The 17,643-nt window shown below is 38.5% G+C and overlaps 9 protein-coding genes across 9 annotated transcripts; 5 read left to right on the forward strand and 4 right to left on the reverse strand.

Moving 5' to 3' along the window:
- Positions 1-4: 4 nt before the first annotated feature.
- SOCG_04319 (substrate adaptors for Cullin 3 ubiquitin ligase Btb3) lies at positions 5-3,172 on the reverse strand. The gene is made up of 3 exons (XM_013165161.1): positions 1,605-3,172; positions 1,416-1,507; positions 5-1,358 (listed from the first exon to the last, which is right to left on the reverse strand). The coding sequence occupies exons 1-3, from the start codon at positions 1,820-1,822 to the stop codon at positions 88-90; spliced, it is 1,581 nt and encodes a 526-aa protein (XP_013020615.1). The 5' UTR covers positions 1,823-3,172; the 3' UTR covers positions 5-87.
- Positions 2,036-3,189, forward strand: SOCG_04318 (tubulin specific chaperone cofactor B). Its single transcript, XM_013165160.1, has one exon. The coding sequence runs from the start codon at positions 2,180-2,182 to the stop codon at positions 2,882-2,884; it is 705 nt and encodes a 234-aa protein (XP_013020614.1). The 5' UTR covers positions 2,036-2,179; the 3' UTR covers positions 2,885-3,189.
- A 108-nt stretch (positions 3,190-3,297) lies between these two features.
- SOCG_04317 (ribonuclease H2 complex subunit Rnh201) lies at positions 3,298-4,263 on the forward strand (the record flags this gene model as incomplete). Its single annotated transcript, XM_013165159.1, has 1 exon — positions 3,298-4,263. One exon carries the CDS (start codon positions 3,298-3,300, stop codon positions 4,261-4,263), a length of 966 nt encoding a protein of 321 aa, XP_013020613.1.
- Positions 4,264-4,477: 214 nt separating this feature from the next.
- Positions 4,478-5,393, forward strand: SOCG_04316 (adenylate kinase Adk1). The gene has a single exon (XM_013165158.1). The coding sequence runs from the start codon at positions 4,534-4,536 to the stop codon at positions 5,194-5,196; it is 663 nt and encodes a 220-aa protein (XP_013020612.1). The 5' UTR covers positions 4,478-4,533; the 3' UTR covers positions 5,197-5,393.
- Positions 5,394-5,424: 31 nt separating this feature from the next.
- SOCG_04315 (cleavage and polyadenylation specificity factor) lies at positions 5,425-7,336 on the reverse strand (the record flags this gene model as incomplete). Its single annotated transcript, XM_013165157.1, has 2 exons — positions 5,425-7,128; positions 7,187-7,336. The coding sequence occupies 2 exons, from the start codon at positions 7,334-7,336 to the stop codon at positions 5,425-5,427; spliced, it is 1,854 nt and encodes a 617-aa protein (XP_013020611.1).
- A 480-nt stretch (positions 7,337-7,816) lies between these two features.
- Positions 7,817-11,109, forward strand: SOCG_04314 (meiotic PUF family protein 1). The gene is made up of 3 exons (XM_013165156.1): positions 7,817-8,983; positions 9,026-9,559; positions 9,601-11,109. Exons 1-3 carry the CDS (start codon positions 8,258-8,260, stop codon positions 10,045-10,047), a joined length of 1,707 nt encoding a protein of 568 aa, XP_013020610.1. The 5' UTR covers positions 7,817-8,257; the 3' UTR covers positions 10,048-11,109.
- On the reverse strand, positions 10,190-10,637 carry SOCG_04313 (histone chaperone Chz1; the record flags this gene model as incomplete). The annotated part of the gene is made up of 3 exons (XM_013165155.1): positions 10,190-10,347; positions 10,422-10,564; positions 10,609-10,637. The coding sequence occupies 3 exons, from the start codon at positions 10,635-10,637 to the stop codon at positions 10,190-10,192; spliced, it is 330 nt and encodes a 109-aa protein (XP_013020609.1).
- A 141-nt stretch (positions 11,110-11,250) lies between the features above and the next one.
- Positions 11,251-13,551, forward strand: SOCG_04312 (uncharacterized protein). Its single transcript, XM_013165154.1, has one exon. It carries the CDS (start codon positions 11,690-11,692, stop codon positions 13,280-13,282), a length of 1,593 nt encoding a protein of 530 aa, XP_013020608.1. The 5' UTR covers positions 11,251-11,689; the 3' UTR covers positions 13,283-13,551.
- Positions 13,552-13,878: 327 nt separating this feature from the next.
- SOCG_04311 (DNA-directed RNA polymerase III complex subunit Rpc2) lies at positions 13,879-17,615 on the reverse strand. The gene has a single exon (XM_013165153.1). It carries the CDS (start codon positions 17,539-17,541, stop codon positions 14,044-14,046), a length of 3,498 nt encoding a protein of 1,165 aa, XP_013020607.1. The 5' UTR covers positions 17,542-17,615; the 3' UTR covers positions 13,879-14,043.
- Positions 17,616-17,643: the final 28 nt, after the last annotated feature.

Genomic DNA, 17,643 nt, shown 5'->3' on the forward strand with positions numbered 1-17,643 from the left:
TAAAATTACAAGTTATATCTTTGAACCCTTTCTTGATAGCTGTATATAGAGTAGACATCAACATAGATAAACGGAATTCCTAAATACTCAAGCTCCTAAATTCAGTTTCATCAACAAATCTTCAATCATATCCATCCTTTGATTATAGTCTTTTTCATATGGTGTCAAAGTATCCACATAACCATCGACGCATAAATCTTCGTGATAAATGCCATAGCGTTTTGAAAGGAAATAGCGAATATCATCAATAAGCTCAATGGTATCAGTTTCCTGTCGATGAAGAATACGATCGGCACTTTCGATGACAAGTTCATGAAACTCTGGATCATCAATAATTTTTTCCAAATTATTAGCCATGTATTCTGAAGCATATTGCTCTAATCTTAAGGTTGAAGTGTCCCATGCCGTTCGCAAAATATCGTAAATACTATCTTTGGGTTCTTTTTGTTTAGTGATTGCGATAGAAGCTAAAGACTTCAAACTTCTTTCTTTATCGAGTGAAAGCATATCTGCAACATAAATGACGTCCAAAGCAAGAAAAGCAGGAATATCGGCCTTGTCTGAATATAAAAATTCAAGAACAATCTCGACAATTTCGTTCGAAAATGGAAGAGTAACAGTCGGTAGGCTTTGGTTACCTTCTAAGAAAGGGCCTGTGAACATATCCATGAAGTATTCTGACCTGCATAGAATTGCGCGATGAACAGGATAGCGATGTGTCTCCGATTGTAAGTAAGCATCATGAAAAGAGCACTGATGCGGCAAGTTTTCAATAGGTTCAGAAATATTTTGCTTGTAATTTTGAATTATCTCCTTTATAAAACGGCCCATATCCTCCTGGGTCTGTACTAACTGGCCTTTTCTCCAATCTGGCGAACGCATTTGTTCTGGATTGTTTTGGAAACAATTCACGAAGTCGGTCAAAGAAAACTTTTTGGCAATCGAAACCAAAGCTGATGCATCTTGTTTGGAAAACAAAGGATGATAATCCAAATATAAAAACCGTAATACAGTCTCTAATTCCTTTTCATTTCTCTTGATAGGAATCGAAGACTCGTCTTTTAATTTCAAAAACTTCTCTCTAAAATAAGGACTTCTCGAGGCTAGATAAAACCTATGCCCAGGTAAAGATATACTGCTACCAGAAAAAGTAACGTCAGATGTAAAATGGAAAGTGGAATTGGAAAGCAAAGAGGTTATATGACTAGCGTATGGTTGAGACTCATCTACTGACTTCGTAATGTTATAAGACAAAAGCATTTTACGGATGTGATCATTCAATGCACCATAAAGGCATCGCTCTCCTTGAAAGGTATCACGTTCACATATCGCACCATTCTCCAACAGATATTTCACGACTGTCAATTAGTATCTTTTTTTATAATTCATAGCCCTAGCCTTGAACAATAACATACCTTCTTCATGACCGCACAAACTTGCAAGAACGAGCGGTGAGTAGTCAAATATATCAACTTGATTAATCGGCACATTGTAGTTCTCAATCATACTGAAAATATTGTCAGCTTATTATTATTGAAAAAAGTCAAGATAAACATCAAAATGAATTTTTAGAAGCGTTCATTTTCAAGATTAATTCAACATACCTTCGAACAACTTCTAAATCACCTCGGCGACAGGCCTCGCACAATTCTCGAAATTCTTCACTCTCGTTGATGGAGAATAGACCGGAATCACTTGACTTTTTCTCATCCATAGCTTTTGACCAAAGAGCAAATTTGTTAAAGCCTTTTGGCGCAGACGCATCTTCTGATGCTTGCTCAGAAGCGACCAATTCCGTAGAAGCACGTCGTTCAGCGGCCATTCTGTTTCTTTTAACTCAAAATTATGAAATAAAATAAAATAACAGACTTTTTAGTTCTTTCAATAAACTCTCGAAGGATACAATTGATATACCAGGCAAAATCCGTCAAGCAAGCTTAGTTTACTAAAAGTCGGGTACAATATAACCTAAACAAAACCAAAATATAAATAATCTATATCTTTAACCCATGAAGAATACACTTGATGCCGAATATGAACAACACCTGAAGCTCGATATTGTGAAGCAGTTTCGTTGGAGTTCTATTTCGCCCGTTGCTAGTAACCCTGTACGTATCCTCAAAAAGTATTGTAGAGCTAGAAAGAAATCATATTTGAAATCAGACGATATTTACAAGAAATGAATGATATTTATGTGAATGTACGTTCCTCAGGGATAAGGTCCGATCGAAAAATCAACCTCCATTGGACTTTGAGTCAATTGAAGACAAAGCTAGTTCCTATAATAGGAATTCCAGAGATATATCAAAAAATTAAATATGAACCTGCTTCTTCTACTTCCCAATCGCATACATTTACAAGCGAAGAAGAAAATGATATATTGTCTCATCACGATATCGAAGAACTAAGTACATTTATAATTGAAGACACACGTCCTCCTCACTTGAGACCAAACTATGAGGATCTTTCTGAGGTAGAAAAGTATGAAATGTCTCAAGAAGAGTACGAACGTCGCGACGATTCTGTTTTGGCATGGAAGAAGCGCAATCATCTTGGTCGCTTTAATCCAGCCTATGCTGAATCAGTCAGCTCAAAACAAGAGTCATTGGAGAGAGAAATTAAGGATCTACAGGTAAATATGAATTCTAGGTGTTGTGCCAGCGGTGAGCGTTATGGTACAATCCGTTACATTGGATATGTCCCTGAAATTTCCAAGAATTCACTGTGGATAGGTGTCGAGTTTGACGAGCCTGTTGGAAAAAATGATGGTTCTATTCAAGGAAAGCGTTATTTTACTACAAGAAATAAGCATGGCTCCTTTCTGAAGCCGACAGACGTAGAGGTGGGTGACTTTCCTGAAGAGGATATTTTAGCGGATTTGTAGATAAGAAGATTTGCCGTTTGCATATATATTGTACCAGAAGTTGACTCGAATTTTATGAGATTTTACTAAGTAATGAAAGATAACCTATGAATGCCCTTGCTGTTATACTCCAAGACCAATTCCTCATAGGTTAATATAGAAGCTTGAAAACTTGGATCCATATTTCTATGATATATTTATTAGATAATTATTGTTTGTAATCTGCGAGTCTCAATGTCAATCTTTCCAACGTTTTAAGACTGTAATGACTTATTACTAGCATACACAGGTTGCTGGGATCATTTAAAAATAAAATCTCTTTTTCATGTTTATACTTTGATCTTACATTTCATTCTAAGTATACTTTTAGTTTTTAAGATACATCACACTACCAAATACTCCTTATTCTATTTCTCCAATCATTCTCGTGTAGAATGAAAAAAAACCAGGGAGAAAATGACTTAAATTTTCCAAACAAGGAGAAGTTTGTCAAAGGAAAAGGGTTTAACGTCGATTTCGTCCCTCCTTCAATCGATACTGAAACTCCCGAAAAAAGTAAGTACTTCCATACAACCATTGCTCCTGACGTCGCAAAAGATCAACCGTTTTGCTTAGGAGTAGATGAAGCTGGACGTGGACCAGTTTTAGGTCCTATGGTTTATGCCGTTGCATATTGTCCCGTCGATTTTGATCTGACAAACTTTGGGTTTGCCGACAGTAAGACTCTGACTGCTGTAAAACGCTCTCAACTTTTAGAAGATATTTGCAATACAGAAACTGAGCTTGGACGTCATGTAGGGTGGTCCGTTCAGAGCATTTCTGCTAAGGAGTTAGGTGCCGGAATGCTGCGCAAATACAACAAATACAATCTCAATTCTCAGGCGCATGACACCACCATGAGTTTAATTCAAAAGGTATACGATTCAGGTATCCAGATAAGAGAAATTTACGTTGACACGGTGGGTCCTCCAGAAACATATCAACAGAAACTTCAAGCACGCTTCCCTCAAGCAAAAGTTAAGGTAACTAAAAAAGCAGATTCACTGTTTCCGATTGTATCTCTCGCTTCTATATGTGCCAAGGTTACTCGAGACGTTCAACTTGAACTTGTCCGATATCTTTTACAGACCCAAGATTGGGGTTCTGGCTATTCATCTGACGCCAGAACAACAAAATGGCTACGATCTTCAGTTCAACCTGTATTTGGATGGAAAGGAGATATTGTGCGCTATTCCTGGCAAACCGCTCGTGACATCCTTGAGGTTGCTTCTTCAAAGACATCATCTCCTTCTTTTGTGGATGTTGACTGGCACGAGGAGAAAGCTGCCCCCATAAATTTTACGGCTCGTAAACCAAGTTCGAAAAGCCGTTCATGGTTTGGGACAGATTTTGCATTCTAAGATTTCACTTTCAGTCATATGTATACCATACCCTTCATTCAATATCTCTTCCGGTTTATTTTGTTTTTATTTGGGCTATCTTTTACTATATTTCTATTCCTTTTATAAGTTGTTACATTGAAAATCTTATTATTACTTTCATATTTTGTTTACATTTTAACGACACGCACTGCTTCGTTGAATATACGGATACTACATCCGCGAAGTGCAGCTTGCAGTTAACCAAACACTCGGTCTTTGTAGATTTTTCAATTTTTCTTGTAGTTCACTATGACTGGTATGAGAATCATCCTCGTTGGTCCCCCCGGTGCTGGTAAGGGTACCCAAGCTCCCAACATTCAAAAGAAGTACGGCATTGCTCACCTTGCTACTGGTGACATGTTGCGTTCTCAAGTTGCTCGCGGTACTGATCTTGGTAAGGAAGCTAAGCAGATTATGGACCAAGGTGGTCTTGTCAGCGATGATATTGTTGCTGGTATGATTCGCGATGAATTCTTGAACAACCCCGCCTGCAAGAACGGCTTCATCCTTGACGGTTTCCCTCGTACCGTCGTTCAAGCTGAAAAGCTTAGTGAATTGCTTAAGGATTTGAAGCTCGAATTAAACGCTGTTCTTGAATTGCAAGTTGACGATGAATTGTTGGTCCGTCGTATCACCGGCCGTCTCGTCCATCCTGCTTCTGGCCGTAGCTACCACACCGAATTCAATCCCCCTAAGGTCCCCATGAAGGATGATGTTACCGGTGAACCTTTGGTTCAGCGTTCCGATGACAATGCTGATGCTTTGCGCAAGCGTTTGGTTACTTACCATAGCCAAACCACCCCTGTTGTTGACTACTTTAAGAAGGAGAACAAGTGGCACTGTATTGAAGCTGCTCAAAAGCCTGAACAAGTCTGGCAACAAATTCTTGAAGTCCTTGAAAAGTCTTCTTAAGTGTATAGTTTACCCAAGTATATCTTTTGAAACAGGTTCAATTCATAGGGTTACGGTTTTACTTCAATTAGACATTGTTAGAGCCTAGTATGAAGTCAATTCCTGCATAGACGTATTTCAATACAACTTTTGATTTTATAATACGACTCCAAAGGACGTAACTGTAGACATAAAACAAATATTAACATTAATTAAGCTACTATCAAAATTGCAAAAATTCATAGTCATCTATTCATTCTGTTCCTGCTTTACTGCTTTGGGTGGTGTCGTATCAACCGATTCGTCTCTTTCCTTTCGTTTACCAATTGCTTGTAGTATTCCTTGGACATCAATACCTTGTAGAAGACTTTGCACATCTGCTTGTGGAGGAGCGCCATTCGTAGTCGATTTTACAAAATTGTCAGATGATGGCTGTACATGCGAAGTAGTTGTTGAACTAGAATCCTTTGAATTCTTTGTCTGTTCCAATTCTTGTAAGCATGTGGCATGGCAAATTCGACCTTCTTTTTCGACCGCGTTCATATAAACCCACATTTCAGCCTCTTCATGCCAGACACTACGGAACTTTTCTTGGCAAACAGGACAAGGTTGAGAAGCAACTATCGGGTCAAGTGGTGTCAATACATACTGCGAACGTATGGACTCGAGCTGCTTTTGTTTTTGTTCTTCCAGTTCGGCCGCAGTTTCTGTTACCAAATCCTCTTTCTCATCATTTTGAATCCATTCTTCTTCAGTTATAAACCAACACCTGTTGATGCCGTGCAGACTACTTTCACGAATTCGTTTGTTGATTCTAAAATGCCAATCGAAATGCTGATCCAGTTCTTTTCTGCTTTCAGGATCATTGGCATATCTGCGTCCGCAATTCGCACATTGATTGGGGTAAGAATTATATAATAAAGTAGCTAATTCAGGATGAGGAGTAGATAAAGAAGGTTTTGATAAGTCAATTTCGGAAATAGGAGACGTAAAACTGGACGGGCCGTTAAAAACCGGAGGAGGTGAATTTTTTGGTGATACTAAACCTGCTGCTTGCAAATTGGCGAATAAAGAGTTAATACTCTCGGATTCTTCTCGGGTTAAATTATTGGCCGGATTGCCAGCACCGACAGAAGCAGGTGGTGGAGGAGAAGTATTTGATACCGGGCCACGATATGGGTATGCTGATTGAGGTGGAAGGATAGGTGTAGAAGTATAGCTTGTAGGTGCTAGATTATGGGAGGCATGAGGTAATAGTTCTGGCGTCTGACTAGCAGGGAAAACACTAGCAGGTTGAGGGTTTACATATGGCGAGATAGAAGGTTGGGATGAAGATTTCGGAGTTTCCAAGCTTGTCAGCTGTTTTTTGATTACCAGCAATTGTTCATAAGGGAGATTGGAGGTAGACAAGACATGCTGTAATTGAGAAAGTATTTCAACACGTTTTTTTGCTAGACCATCGAAAGGATTCTGCATACATCTGGCTTGCTCAGTGATGATCATGCGAGCAACGTCGGCAAGTAGGTTTTCTAGGGTAAGAACCTGGTTAACAGGAGTAGGGGCTCCTGAACCTGTTAAGTCAACAGGACCTGGATAAGTAGAACCATAAGGCATTCGAACATTAGTATTGGGATATGTCGGATTCGTTGTCACAGATAAAAGGGGACTTTGATGACGCAGAAATGAAGATTTATATTTTATGAGGGCATTTTCAATTTTCCCAGTTACATTTGGAGGGAATACTGAATCTGGGGAACTTGAATTAGGAGAACGCTGTTTCCAAGTACCTAATAACTGATCCAATTTCAATCGTAAGGAAGGCTCAACAACCGTGTAGGCATTCATGAAGGTGGTAAAAAGATGACGGCCAAAAAATAACGTGTACGGGTAACCAATATTTTTCGAAATCGAGTCCAAAAGATATAAAGCCGGTAATTTGGATGAGGGAGGACACTAGGTTCAAGAGTTAGCATATTGGGCTCAAAGAAAAGCTTCGTTTCGAAAATCTCACTTTTTGTATGTGCTTTTCAAGCGCATTCACGACGCTCAGGGCATAAGGTTCATTTTCTTGAGCAACATAGGTCAACGTATGGATTATAGGCTTACTATTAAATGTCAAATCTTCTAAAGCACTCGAATAATCCACTTCAATCAAATCCATTTTCCAATCAAAATTTGTTTGTTCTTTTTAAATCTGAGTTATAAGTAATCACTATCTAACAAGAGTGATAAATTATTATTTGTATACTTTATAATAAGTTAAAACTCTGTTTTTTCTTTTTTATATACAAAAAAAAGCAATATTGTAAGAGGAATAAACTATTAAATTTAAAAACACTGGCTACACGATTAAGCAAAATGCAAGAAAAGCAACAAATGAAAACTAGATTACAACGTAAATGGGCGATAACTTCGGAGCAATTCTCAATTGCGCAGCGCCAATCCCTTTTTCAAACGCAGAGCAAATGAGAAAATATGTTAAGTACAAGTTGTTGGTAGCATAGTAAGAAATTATATATACCGCCAAATACCGATATGCAATTAAGCCACTTTAAATGGTTTACGGATGTCTAAACCAAGCACACAATTCTATGAAAAGAATGAGGGTATGTTTTTAGTAAATGAATTGTCGGAAAAAGGAATCGGAATGAAGGAAGATTTACAGAGAAGAACCGGTTAAGTTCATTTGCTGAAAAATATTTCAATTTTCTTATCTGGAAGGAGCGGCCTTTCTTGCGAATCACTCTTATTGTTTTCCATAAAGAAGAGTATCCTAATGTTGAGACATTTTCAAAAATTTGGAGAACTTACTAAAACTTCTAATTATGAATAATGTTGTGATATGTGATATACGGTTTCGCTAAAAAGGACGAAAGACGCGGCGCCGCCGTCCATTGAATGTTTTTGTTTACGTACCATATAAACAAATAGGTATTAACAACCATGATTCTCCCACATGCTTCCTTGGTTAAGTGTTTTATTTTTTTTCATTTAGGATCTTAAGAAAGGAAAATAGATTTTGCTTTCGTTTGTTCTCTAAAGACTAAATAAAGCACAAAATCTATTACTGACTAGCCAAAGAATGCCGAAGGGAAAGGAGGATACCAGCGATTTTAAGGGACTTAATCATCAGCTTCCTGATTTTCGAGGAAAAGAAGAAGACATGAGTCAGCTAGCATCCCAAATTGAGTACCTTGAATGCTTAGTAAAGGAACAGCAGAAACAAATTGCTTCTTCAGCAATCGAAGTTCAGAAAAAGGGTGATCAAGTACGAGATCTACAAAAGAGGTTGACTTTAGAGAAGAAGCTCTTTTCTACTTCACCAACGATTTACAACCCTGAACATCTTTTGCCGAAAAGCTTGTCAGCTGAAATTGAAGGAGTGGTACCAAAAGATCGGGAGTTGGAAGATTTCGACGTAGCAACTTCGTTTCCAAGAGATGGGAATTATTCTGACTGTAAATCCCAACGAAAGCAGATCAAGACCGGATTGGATCAATCGTTTGATAACCCACCCAAATTACTACTTGGTCTCAACAAATACAAGTCAAATCAACGACTGAACTCACAAAGTACTTCCTCCGCTTGGGTACCTGACCATTCAGTCGATCCTTTCAGTCTTGGTCCTCCTTTTTTGCAGCCCTTTGCTGCCTCCTCCCAAGCATTTTATGGCAGTCAGTCTTTTAAGAAGGGTTTGGAGAATCCAGCACGCCCCGCGAATAATGTTTGCACGAATAAACCTCAAAGCAACGACAGTTGCAAAGAGTCAGAGACGCCAGAAGTGAGCTCTCACAACTACAAATGGAAAGTAAGTCATACTAACACGTAATGAAAATATTAACAGCATTAGTCCGTTATTGAACAAATCATCTTCAGGAATGACCAGTCGGCGTCCCTATATTTGCAGCAAAAACTGAAATCGGATGACCAAAAAATGAAGCATGCCCTTATTCAATGCATACTTCCTTTTTCATACACTCTTATGACAAACAAGTTTGGTAATTTTTTGATACAAAAGTGTCTTGAGCAGTGCGATGAACAACAGCTAGAGGGATTTGCTCAACAGCTGATGGCCCATATCAGCGAGCTTTCAACTAACGCATTTGGCTCTCACGTTGTTCAAAAGTCTTTTGAAATCTACCCAGAAAATTTTGCAAGCTCCCTAATAAATAAATTAATGGAGCAATTACCAGAGACTTTGATGCAGAGGCACTCATGCCACGTATGGCAGAAGTTTTTGGAGACCAGAAGAAAGTCATGTGCAATAGGGACAATGGATACATTTAATGAAAAACTGACAGGTAACTGGACTCAAATCGCTATGAGCGAGATGGGTAGTTTAGTTGTGCAAACAATTTTTGAAAACTGTAAAGAACAGGAAAAGGTATGTTAACTTTGATGCAAGATAAATACTGACCGCTGCAGCGACCTTGCCTTAATGAAATAATTGAAAATACTCATTCCATTATCAGCGGACAATGGGGAAACTGGGTTATTCAACATATCATTGAGCATGGAAGTAAAGATGACCAAGAGATAGTATTCTCAGATATTCTTCGGAACGTTGAATTTTACAGTACAAATCAGTATGCATCGAAAGTGGTTGAACGAGCGTTACGAATGAACAATAGGACCTTTTTTAATGATTACATTGCGCTAATCACAGAACCGCAAGATAAATGGGGAAGGATCTTGTTGATGGATATTGCATCTAGCCAATATGGAAACTATATTGTCCAGCATTTGTTATATGCCGCTACACCATTTCAAAAGCGATTACTAGCAGAGCTTCTGAGGAAACATATGGTTTCTCTTCGAGGATATAAACATGGACAAAAGATAGCACTTTTGGTGGAAAAGACAAAGACATAAAGGATTGGTTTCGCAACAGCCGATTACTGAAAACAAAGAGGATTCTGTATACTTCTCGGAAGAAGACTAACCTTCCTAGATTTTTAACCCATATTCGTTGATTTGGTAATCATCTATTTGAATATCGTAAAAACGGGAAGCTTTATACCGTATCCTCTTGAGGAACATAATCCTCGTCTTCTTCATCATTTTCTAAACCATCGTCTTCTTGGAGTGCTTTAGAAAAATCTATCTTTTTGTTTCGTGTTCTGGAGGAACAAGTAATGTTGGTGGGATCGATAGCGGTCAGATCTTCAGGTTCTATGATTTTTCAATTAGCAAGCAAATTCGTCGATTCATAATAGGACAATTCACTATCCTGAATGAAAGCTTACCATCTGCAAATCCTTCTTCATCTTCATCCATTGAGGCTTCAGAGGGATCCTCGTCTGATGAACTCAATTCTTCAAAATCACCTTCGTCTTCAACATCTTCGATATCTGGAATAAAGTCTTCTGTGACTCGTCCCTTCCCTTTACTATATTCTTTGTTAATAAAATTATCGAAGAGTTTTGGTCGTACATGTCAGCTTTTTCGCTATTTTCTGGCATTTTCGTATATGCGTGTAGGTGTAGTGCGCTAGGAAGGAAGTTATAACTCTCCAGTTGGGAAAGGTAAAGCCATGGAAAAGTGAACCCTTAAAAAGGATCTTCTAATGATTTTTTTTATACAATCACAAATTAACTAAAGCTTCATTCCGTGAGACATTGATACGTGATTCCATTGTTTATTCTAGTTGTAAAACTGGCAAGGGTCACCATGTCTATGTCAATGGACGACTCTAATTATTAAATCAAGCAGCCCCAATTGTAGGTTTTTTGGTAAAGAAGATGTTTACTTGATTATCCTTACGGGTTATTCTTCTCAAATTAGTGACCTAAAAATGAATTCAAGTCCCAGCCCTTCGTCAATGAACCTGAGCAAGAAAATCAAGAATAAACATGCAAAAATTCATCCATTTTTTATTTTGTACCTATAGAAATGCACAATACAATTAATCTTAACTTGATCACTCTTCCTATAGTCTGTAAACAAACAAGCCATAAGAAGTAACATGTCCTTAAAAAGACGTACAGACCCTTCATCAAATGAAATTTATCTTTATTTCATTTATAAAAGAAGTGAAATATTATTCAATTGAGCATAAGAAAGGTCCAACAAGCAGTGTATTAATGATTTCGTTAACAACCACCTAAAATCGCACTGACGTAAATTGCTATTTTTATACAAAATAATATGAATATATATGTTTAGAAAAAGATATGTACAACATTGAAAGAGCAGGAGTATTACAGTCAGCACTAGGTAGTTTGTTTAGAAATCCCTTTTTCCTTCAGTTTGTTTATTTACCAAGAGGCTTGTTTTCGATCGTGTGACAATGAAAGTAATGACACCGTCATATAAATAATGAACGGTATATGTGAATTTTTCCTTTAAAAGAACAATCCAACATTATTCCATTAACAAGGATAGAATTCAATTCCTATTTGCAAATCGTTGTCTTTGACGAGAAATAAAGCAAGAATTTTTGCATCTGCTCAGCTTAAAGAGTCGTAGCTGCGATTGGAACGGCAATCTAAAGGAACAATTATACATTGACACCATGGTCGAAAGCGAAAGCAAACTACATTTGCATCCCTCTAAGGGTAAAGAGAAGGATAGGCAATTTGCTCAGTTAATAGATTATGCTGTATATCCGAAGATAGCGAATATGTCCTTCCAAAAATTGAACAAGGAAAATCCAAGTTATTTAAAAATGTTTCAGTGTAACGACACTTCTTGTCCTACGAAAAAAGACACCTCACCTGAAAACGTAAACCCCATACCAAAAGGCTTTAGCTTTTCTGGAATGGTTACATCAATGCTCACTACCATAAGCTGTTGTCTTCCGGGTTCATATGATGATGAGGAATGGGATGAATTCGTGGACGAATCTGCTATCTTCAAAGACCAGGAACCAGTTTCAACAGATGTCAGACTTCCATCTCTTCCTGTTCACGAAATTCCCTACTTTCAACTTAATGTTCCATATGATGGCTACTTAAGTCCCCTCAGTCACCAAGGCTGGATTTATCAACTTTCCCAAAATGCCGGTGTCCAAGTTAGTTGGAAGAAAACATATTGCACAGTCATGAATCCTTTTTCGAATGGATTGGTATACACCATTCCTCATAACGAAGGCAGGATATTATTAGAATCCTGCTATTGCGAAAAGAACCTGGGCATGTCTACTTCACCAAAGATTATGGAGCTTATGCCATATAAGCCGCTTGTGAAATTCAATTGCGCCAAATTGTTCAATGCCTTTGAGAGTCATTATCGAGAACTCTCGGAATTTTTACTGAGCGGACGTGCACCACTTAACGTTTTGGTTCATCATGTTATGTTGTATCATTACTATCCCACTTCTATGAAGGATGTTTTATGGAAAGCTGTTGAAGTGTACATGGACACTCATTGCACGGAAGAGCGTTATTCTAGAATCCAAGTAGAAGCAGCTAAACGCAAACTAGGCGACATCCGTCTGTATTTTGTTTGTCCTTCTGACATTTACAAATTTACAAATTCGAAAGACTGGATTACCATCGCCACACGGGGTTTCATTTCTTATATACAAGCAAAAAAGCCTTTATGTTTAGGAAGCATTCCAGTCAACAACAAAAATATTGCTGAGCTTTTTCCTTATGCAAGTAGTTCAAATTGCATGGCCTGGCTGACTTTGCTCGTCTGCGCTGGATCTAATGGGTCTCGTTTCCCACTGCACACGTATATCAACGTGAAAACACGAATCTTAGAGTGCAAAACCTCTGTAACGGATTTTTTGTATTCCGATGAGGACTTGCTGTTCTTCGAAGACAAAGAGACCATCGACGAATTCAAGCCTATACAACGACAGTTATTAAAAGAACTCACGGATTGTGATATCTATTCTCAGGCTGTTCATAATTTCACTGTGACACATTTCACTGATTCTTCCAACCGTCAAAGCAAGGGGATCCAATTTTACGACCAAGGAAAGAAGGTTGTCCATGAAACAAAAGAAACTCCAAACAAACTTGAACCTGAACAAATCACAAAACAAATGCAGTCCCGACTTATTAAATCCCAAACGCGTCGTCTTACGTCGTACAGCAGCAGTATTGCCCAAAAGGGTCATTTCACACCACTGCTTATTACAAGAGTCGCTGTTCATTGACCAAAGAATTACTCATCATTTACCGATAATGTTTGACTCTTCATTATATTAAAAAGCATAACCTCTTTCCTTACTGTTACATTTCAATAATGGTCATTTGCATACTCGCCCATATAGAAAACCATTTGAGAACACACGTCTGGTTACATAGCCAAGCATAACACTTGCACTTGTTCAATTAATTCCTATTTTTGACTTTAATGCTGGTCTTGCCAACACAGTTCGTATTCCAATAGCATAGCATTAACAATTTATTTTTATTATAAACATCTTACTTTGTACGTACATTACCACTCTAACATGATAGCTGAGTATATCCAGTTTAGCCTAGTTTACCTATCATTTTTGCACACAACCTTTAAATCTCAGAATCGCATATGGCCTCAAAATGGTGGTGATAGAGGGAGGCCATTTCATCAAGGTCCTACACATCCATTTACGCTTTTGAAAAAAGTATAAACAGAGCGAGAGAGAACACCTGATTAGGGCGCTCAAACCTTAGTTACAAGCTCTCATTCATCATTTGATTTTAGTTGTGTAAAGAATCTAGGAGTGAAACGGCACACTAATATAGCTTATTTCAGCAGTCACGGAACACGATAAGATTATGACTTCCTTGCTATTTAAATATGAAGTGTCTTATACTGATTTCTGTTGCAATAATAGAATATAATTAACGCTTCAAAAATAATCATTTTGTTATTAATCTATGCCTGTAAAAAAGAGAACCCCAAAAAATTCCAAAATCCGTTCATACTATTCTAATACTTAAATTCATCCTCCAAAGCTAACCTTGGAACAATGTTCATACTCAGAAGCTCTTGAAATAGCAACTTAGCTGCGTAAGGTATAGTCATTTTAACAACGTTTTTCGTGCTTTGACAACTATTACACCAACCTCTATAGCCCAAAAGTCCACATTCACCACAAACGTCAACATCGCAAGCATCTGAGGAAAGCATCAATCTCTCCAAAAGAAGCTGAGAGGCACCGTAGGCTATTAAACAATCACGTTCCATTTCACCCAAACGTAAACCACCATCTCGAGAACGTCCCTCAGTTGGTTGTCGCGTCAGCACCGCCCGCGGGCCGCGCGCTCGTGCGTGCATTTTATCCAAAACCATGTGTTTCAGTTTCTGATAGTAAATAGGCCCAAAGAAAATATATGCTTCTAGGGGTTCTCCAGTAATTCCTGAGGTTAACATGTCTTTACCTGAATAGTTGAATCCACGCTCTACTAATACGCGACTAGCTTCTTCCACCTTCGTTCCGCCGAAGCAAGTTCCGTATTCCAAACTTCCACGCATAACACCCGCTTTACCGGAAAGTAATTCAATCATTTTTCCAACAGTCATTCGAGAAGGGAAACCGTGTGGATTCATAATTATATCAGGACAGATACCCTGGTCATTGAAGGGCATGTCTTCCTGTTGGACAATAATACCGCAAACACCCTTCTGGCCGTGACGTGATGAAAATTTATCACCAAGTTCTGGTCGTCTGGTTTGTCGCATAAGGACTTTAATTAAAGTTTGATCAGAGTCCGTAGTAGTAAGCATAACCTTGTCAACGTACGATGGTTCAGGGGCTTTGTAAGTCATCGGAGTTGGTTTGAATCCGGATTCCACCGTTTGAGACTGTCCTAAAGCAATGGAATTATCCAAGGCATTGGTAGGAGTCTGTTTATTAACATACACTTGTCCATTTTGGACAGGACAACCAACAGCGGCAAGCCCATCGTCTTCAACAATTTTGTGCTTCCAGATAACCTCACCAGTTTCTGGATCTTTCAATGGATCACCAATACGATCATGGGTACCGTTCGGATACTTACGAATAAGGACTGAGTGCTTGTGAAGAACTTGACAACGACCAAAACCACGGTCCATAGAAGCTTTGTTCATTACCAAAGCATCCTCAATATCATATCCGGAATAACTCATAATGGCAACAGTAGCGTTCTGTCCAGCCGGTAACTTGTCATATCCAATTAATTCAATCGTCTTAGTTTTCACCATCGGCTGTTGTGGATAAACCATAAGATACAACAATGTATCAATACGCTGCAACTGGTTATAACCAATAGCACCAATAGCTTGTTTACCCATAGCGCATTGATAGGTGTTACGAGGAGACTGGTTGTGATGAGGATAAGGAATTAGTCCAGCAACAGCACCAAGTACAGTAAACGGCTCAATTTCCAAATGAGTCGTTTCTGGCGTGACGTCTTTCTCATATACGCAAATCAAGCTGTCGTTCTCTTCATTCACATCAACGTATTCGACTAGTCCTTCCTTCAAAAAATCTTCAAACGACCACTTCCCTTCCTTCAAAAGTTTAATGTGAGAAGAGGTGACCTTAGGGTATCCGTTTTGAACAATAATAAGTGGACGACAAATTCGACCACCATCAGTAGAAATGAAAACGGCTCGTTGATGTGTATTAATGAAGACACCAACAAATGGTGAAATTTTTCCTGAACGACGCAGGCGTCGAAAAGATGATACAAACAGGGTTGGATATTTTGAGATACCTAGAATCATACCATTTAAATAAACAAGGTATGTACCGCTACTATGTAACTCACGTCCAGTAACGACGTGGATATCTTCAACACCAAATGCATAAGCCAATCGTATAATGGGTTCTTCCTCTTCATCTGTAGTAATATGAGTCATGAGAGCTAAGTTTTTCACTAAACCACAAGCTTCACCTTCAGGTGTATCTGAAGTACAAAGCATACCAAATTGTGAAGGCTGCAAAGAACGAGGTCCTGACACTTTTCTTGTCTTTTCAAACTGACTGGTAATTCGTGTCATCATACCCAAAGCACTAATAAAACTAAGACGTGATAAAACGTGTGTGACACCAGCACGTTCCATTTTGAAACGCTTTAGAGACCAGTTTCCTGTTGATAAAGCACGAACCATACCTTGCGTAATTTGATCACCATGAACCGATAGTTGATTATAAGCATCAAATTCTTGCGTCCTGTGTGGTTTCTTTAAAACTTTGTCGATATTTAGCTTCATATCACTATTGAACTTTTTGAATAAATCTTCGAAAAGCAAAGCAAGTAATTGTCCTGCCAGTTCAAGACGCTTATTTCCTACATAGTCACGATCATCAACCAAAGAAGGGTCAACCATAGAAATTAAAACACGACGAGTCATAACAGCAATATATACAGCCTTGGGACGGAAGTCCAAATTGGAAACATTAATATGGGCGAGAACAACGGCAGCAAGAACCTCCAATGCTTCTTCGTGAGAAGGTAATCGAGCAGCACCTGCACGTCGGTTCACCTTAACACGTGCTCCAATATATTCCAAAGCTTGTTGAGTTGTAAAAATATTCAATTTAGCACACTCTTCAACACTAGGTGCAAACAAGTCTTGGTAGGAAGCTTCGTTACCTGCAACCAATTCGAAAATTTCTTGATCAGATTGCAAACCCATTGCTTTCAAAACTGCAACAATGGGAATATCATCGGCAACGCTGTTATGTTTTAAGTATAGCTTTCCATTTTTATGAACGACGTAAGTTTTAGATTTTCTTTCATGTGTAGAAGAAGTGACTGAAGCCTGGAACATACCTTTCTTTGGCTCAGCTTCCACAATAATACGATTCTTGGAAAGTTGTTCTTGCACTAAAATGACCTTTTCAGTACCTTTAACGACGAAATAACCACCAGGATCTAAGGGGCATTCATTTAAAGTGGCCATTTCCGATTCCGTTTTTCCATGTAGAACGCATTTATTGCTTCGTAGCATCACAGGCATTCTTCCAATGGGCACGTTTCTTCTACGAACGACTTGTTTACCTCTTGTATACTCAACATCAACATAAATATTTGCACCATAGGTTAAGTCTCGCAGACGGCATTCGTGGGGAGTTATAGATGCTTGAATAGCATCAGCATCGGTACGTACAGGAGCTCCAACCCGAATATCGAGATATTTCAAATAAAACCATGGTTCGACATCTGAAGTAACTTTCTGGTTTGCTTGAACAATTTTTTTCAAATCAACATCGACAAAGTAATTGAAAGAGTCTAAATGTTGTTTCACAAGACCTTTAATCTTCAAAAATGCCGGTAAAAGTTGCCATTTGTCTTCAATTGTTGGTACAGGATCTGCAAGCTTTTTTCCTTTGTAGACTGGTTGTAAAAGAGCAGAAAAACTTTTATCGCCTTCAATCGGTCCTGTATCTGACATAGATTCCTTTTTCCCAGGCTCCTGCGACGATTTCAACCCCATTGAGTTCCTGTTATTAGTAATGGTGGACGGCAAGATTGATGCTTCCAGGCAGAATGAATACCACAAGGACTTCGAGAATAAACATCAAAGAAATTTAAAGTC

Source organism: Schizosaccharomyces octosporus (genome assembly GCF_000150505.1).
Source record: "Schizosaccharomyces octosporus yFS286 unplaced genomic scaffold supercont6.3, whole genome shotgun sequence".
NCBI lineage: Eukaryota > Fungi > Ascomycota > Schizosaccharomycetes > Schizosaccharomycetales > Schizosaccharomycetaceae > Schizosaccharomyces > Schizosaccharomyces octosporus.

What these genes read in the sequence shown, in the direction of transcription:
- SOCG_04319 (XM_013165161.1), bottom strand. Translation starts at nt 1,822, where the DNA reads ATGGCCGCTGAACGACGTGCTTCTACGGAATTGGTCGCTTCTGAGCAA. An exon ending in GATTTAGAAGTTGTTCGAAG is followed by an intron (nt 1,508 to 1,604) that starts GTATGTTGAATT and finishes CAATATTTTCAG; the next exon opens with TATGATTGAGAACTACAATG. An exon ending in TTTGTGCGGTCATGAAGAAG is followed by an intron (nt 1,359 to 1,415) that starts GTATGTTATTGT and finishes ACTAATTGACAG; the next exon opens with TCGTGAAATATCTGTTGGAG.
- SOCG_04318 (XM_013165160.1), top strand. Translation starts at nt 2,180, where the DNA reads ATGAATGATATTTATGTGAATGTACGTTCCTCAGGGATAAGGTCCGAT.
- SOCG_04316 (XM_013165158.1), top strand. Translation starts at nt 4,534, where the DNA reads ATGACTGGTATGAGAATCATCCTCGTTGGTCCCCCCGGTGCTGGTAAG.
- SOCG_04314 (XM_013165156.1), top strand. Translation starts at nt 8,258, where the DNA reads ATGCCGAAGGGAAAGGAGGATACCAGCGATTTTAAGGGACTTAATCAT. An exon ending in CTCACAACTACAAATGGAAA is followed by an intron (nt 8,984 to 9,025) that starts GTAAGTCATACT and finishes TAACAGCATTAG; the next exon opens with TCCGTTATTGAACAAATCAT. An exon ending in ACTGTAAAGAACAGGAAAAG is followed by an intron (nt 9,560 to 9,600) that starts GTATGTTAACTT and finishes TGACCGCTGCAG; the next exon opens with CGACCTTGCCTTAATGAAAT.
- SOCG_04312 (XM_013165154.1), top strand. Translation starts at nt 11,690, where the DNA reads ATGGTCGAAAGCGAAAGCAAACTACATTTGCATCCCTCTAAGGGTAAA.
- SOCG_04311 (XM_013165153.1), bottom strand. Translation starts at nt 17,541, where the DNA reads ATGGGGTTGAAATCGTCGCAGGAGCCTGGGAAAAAGGAATCTATGTCA.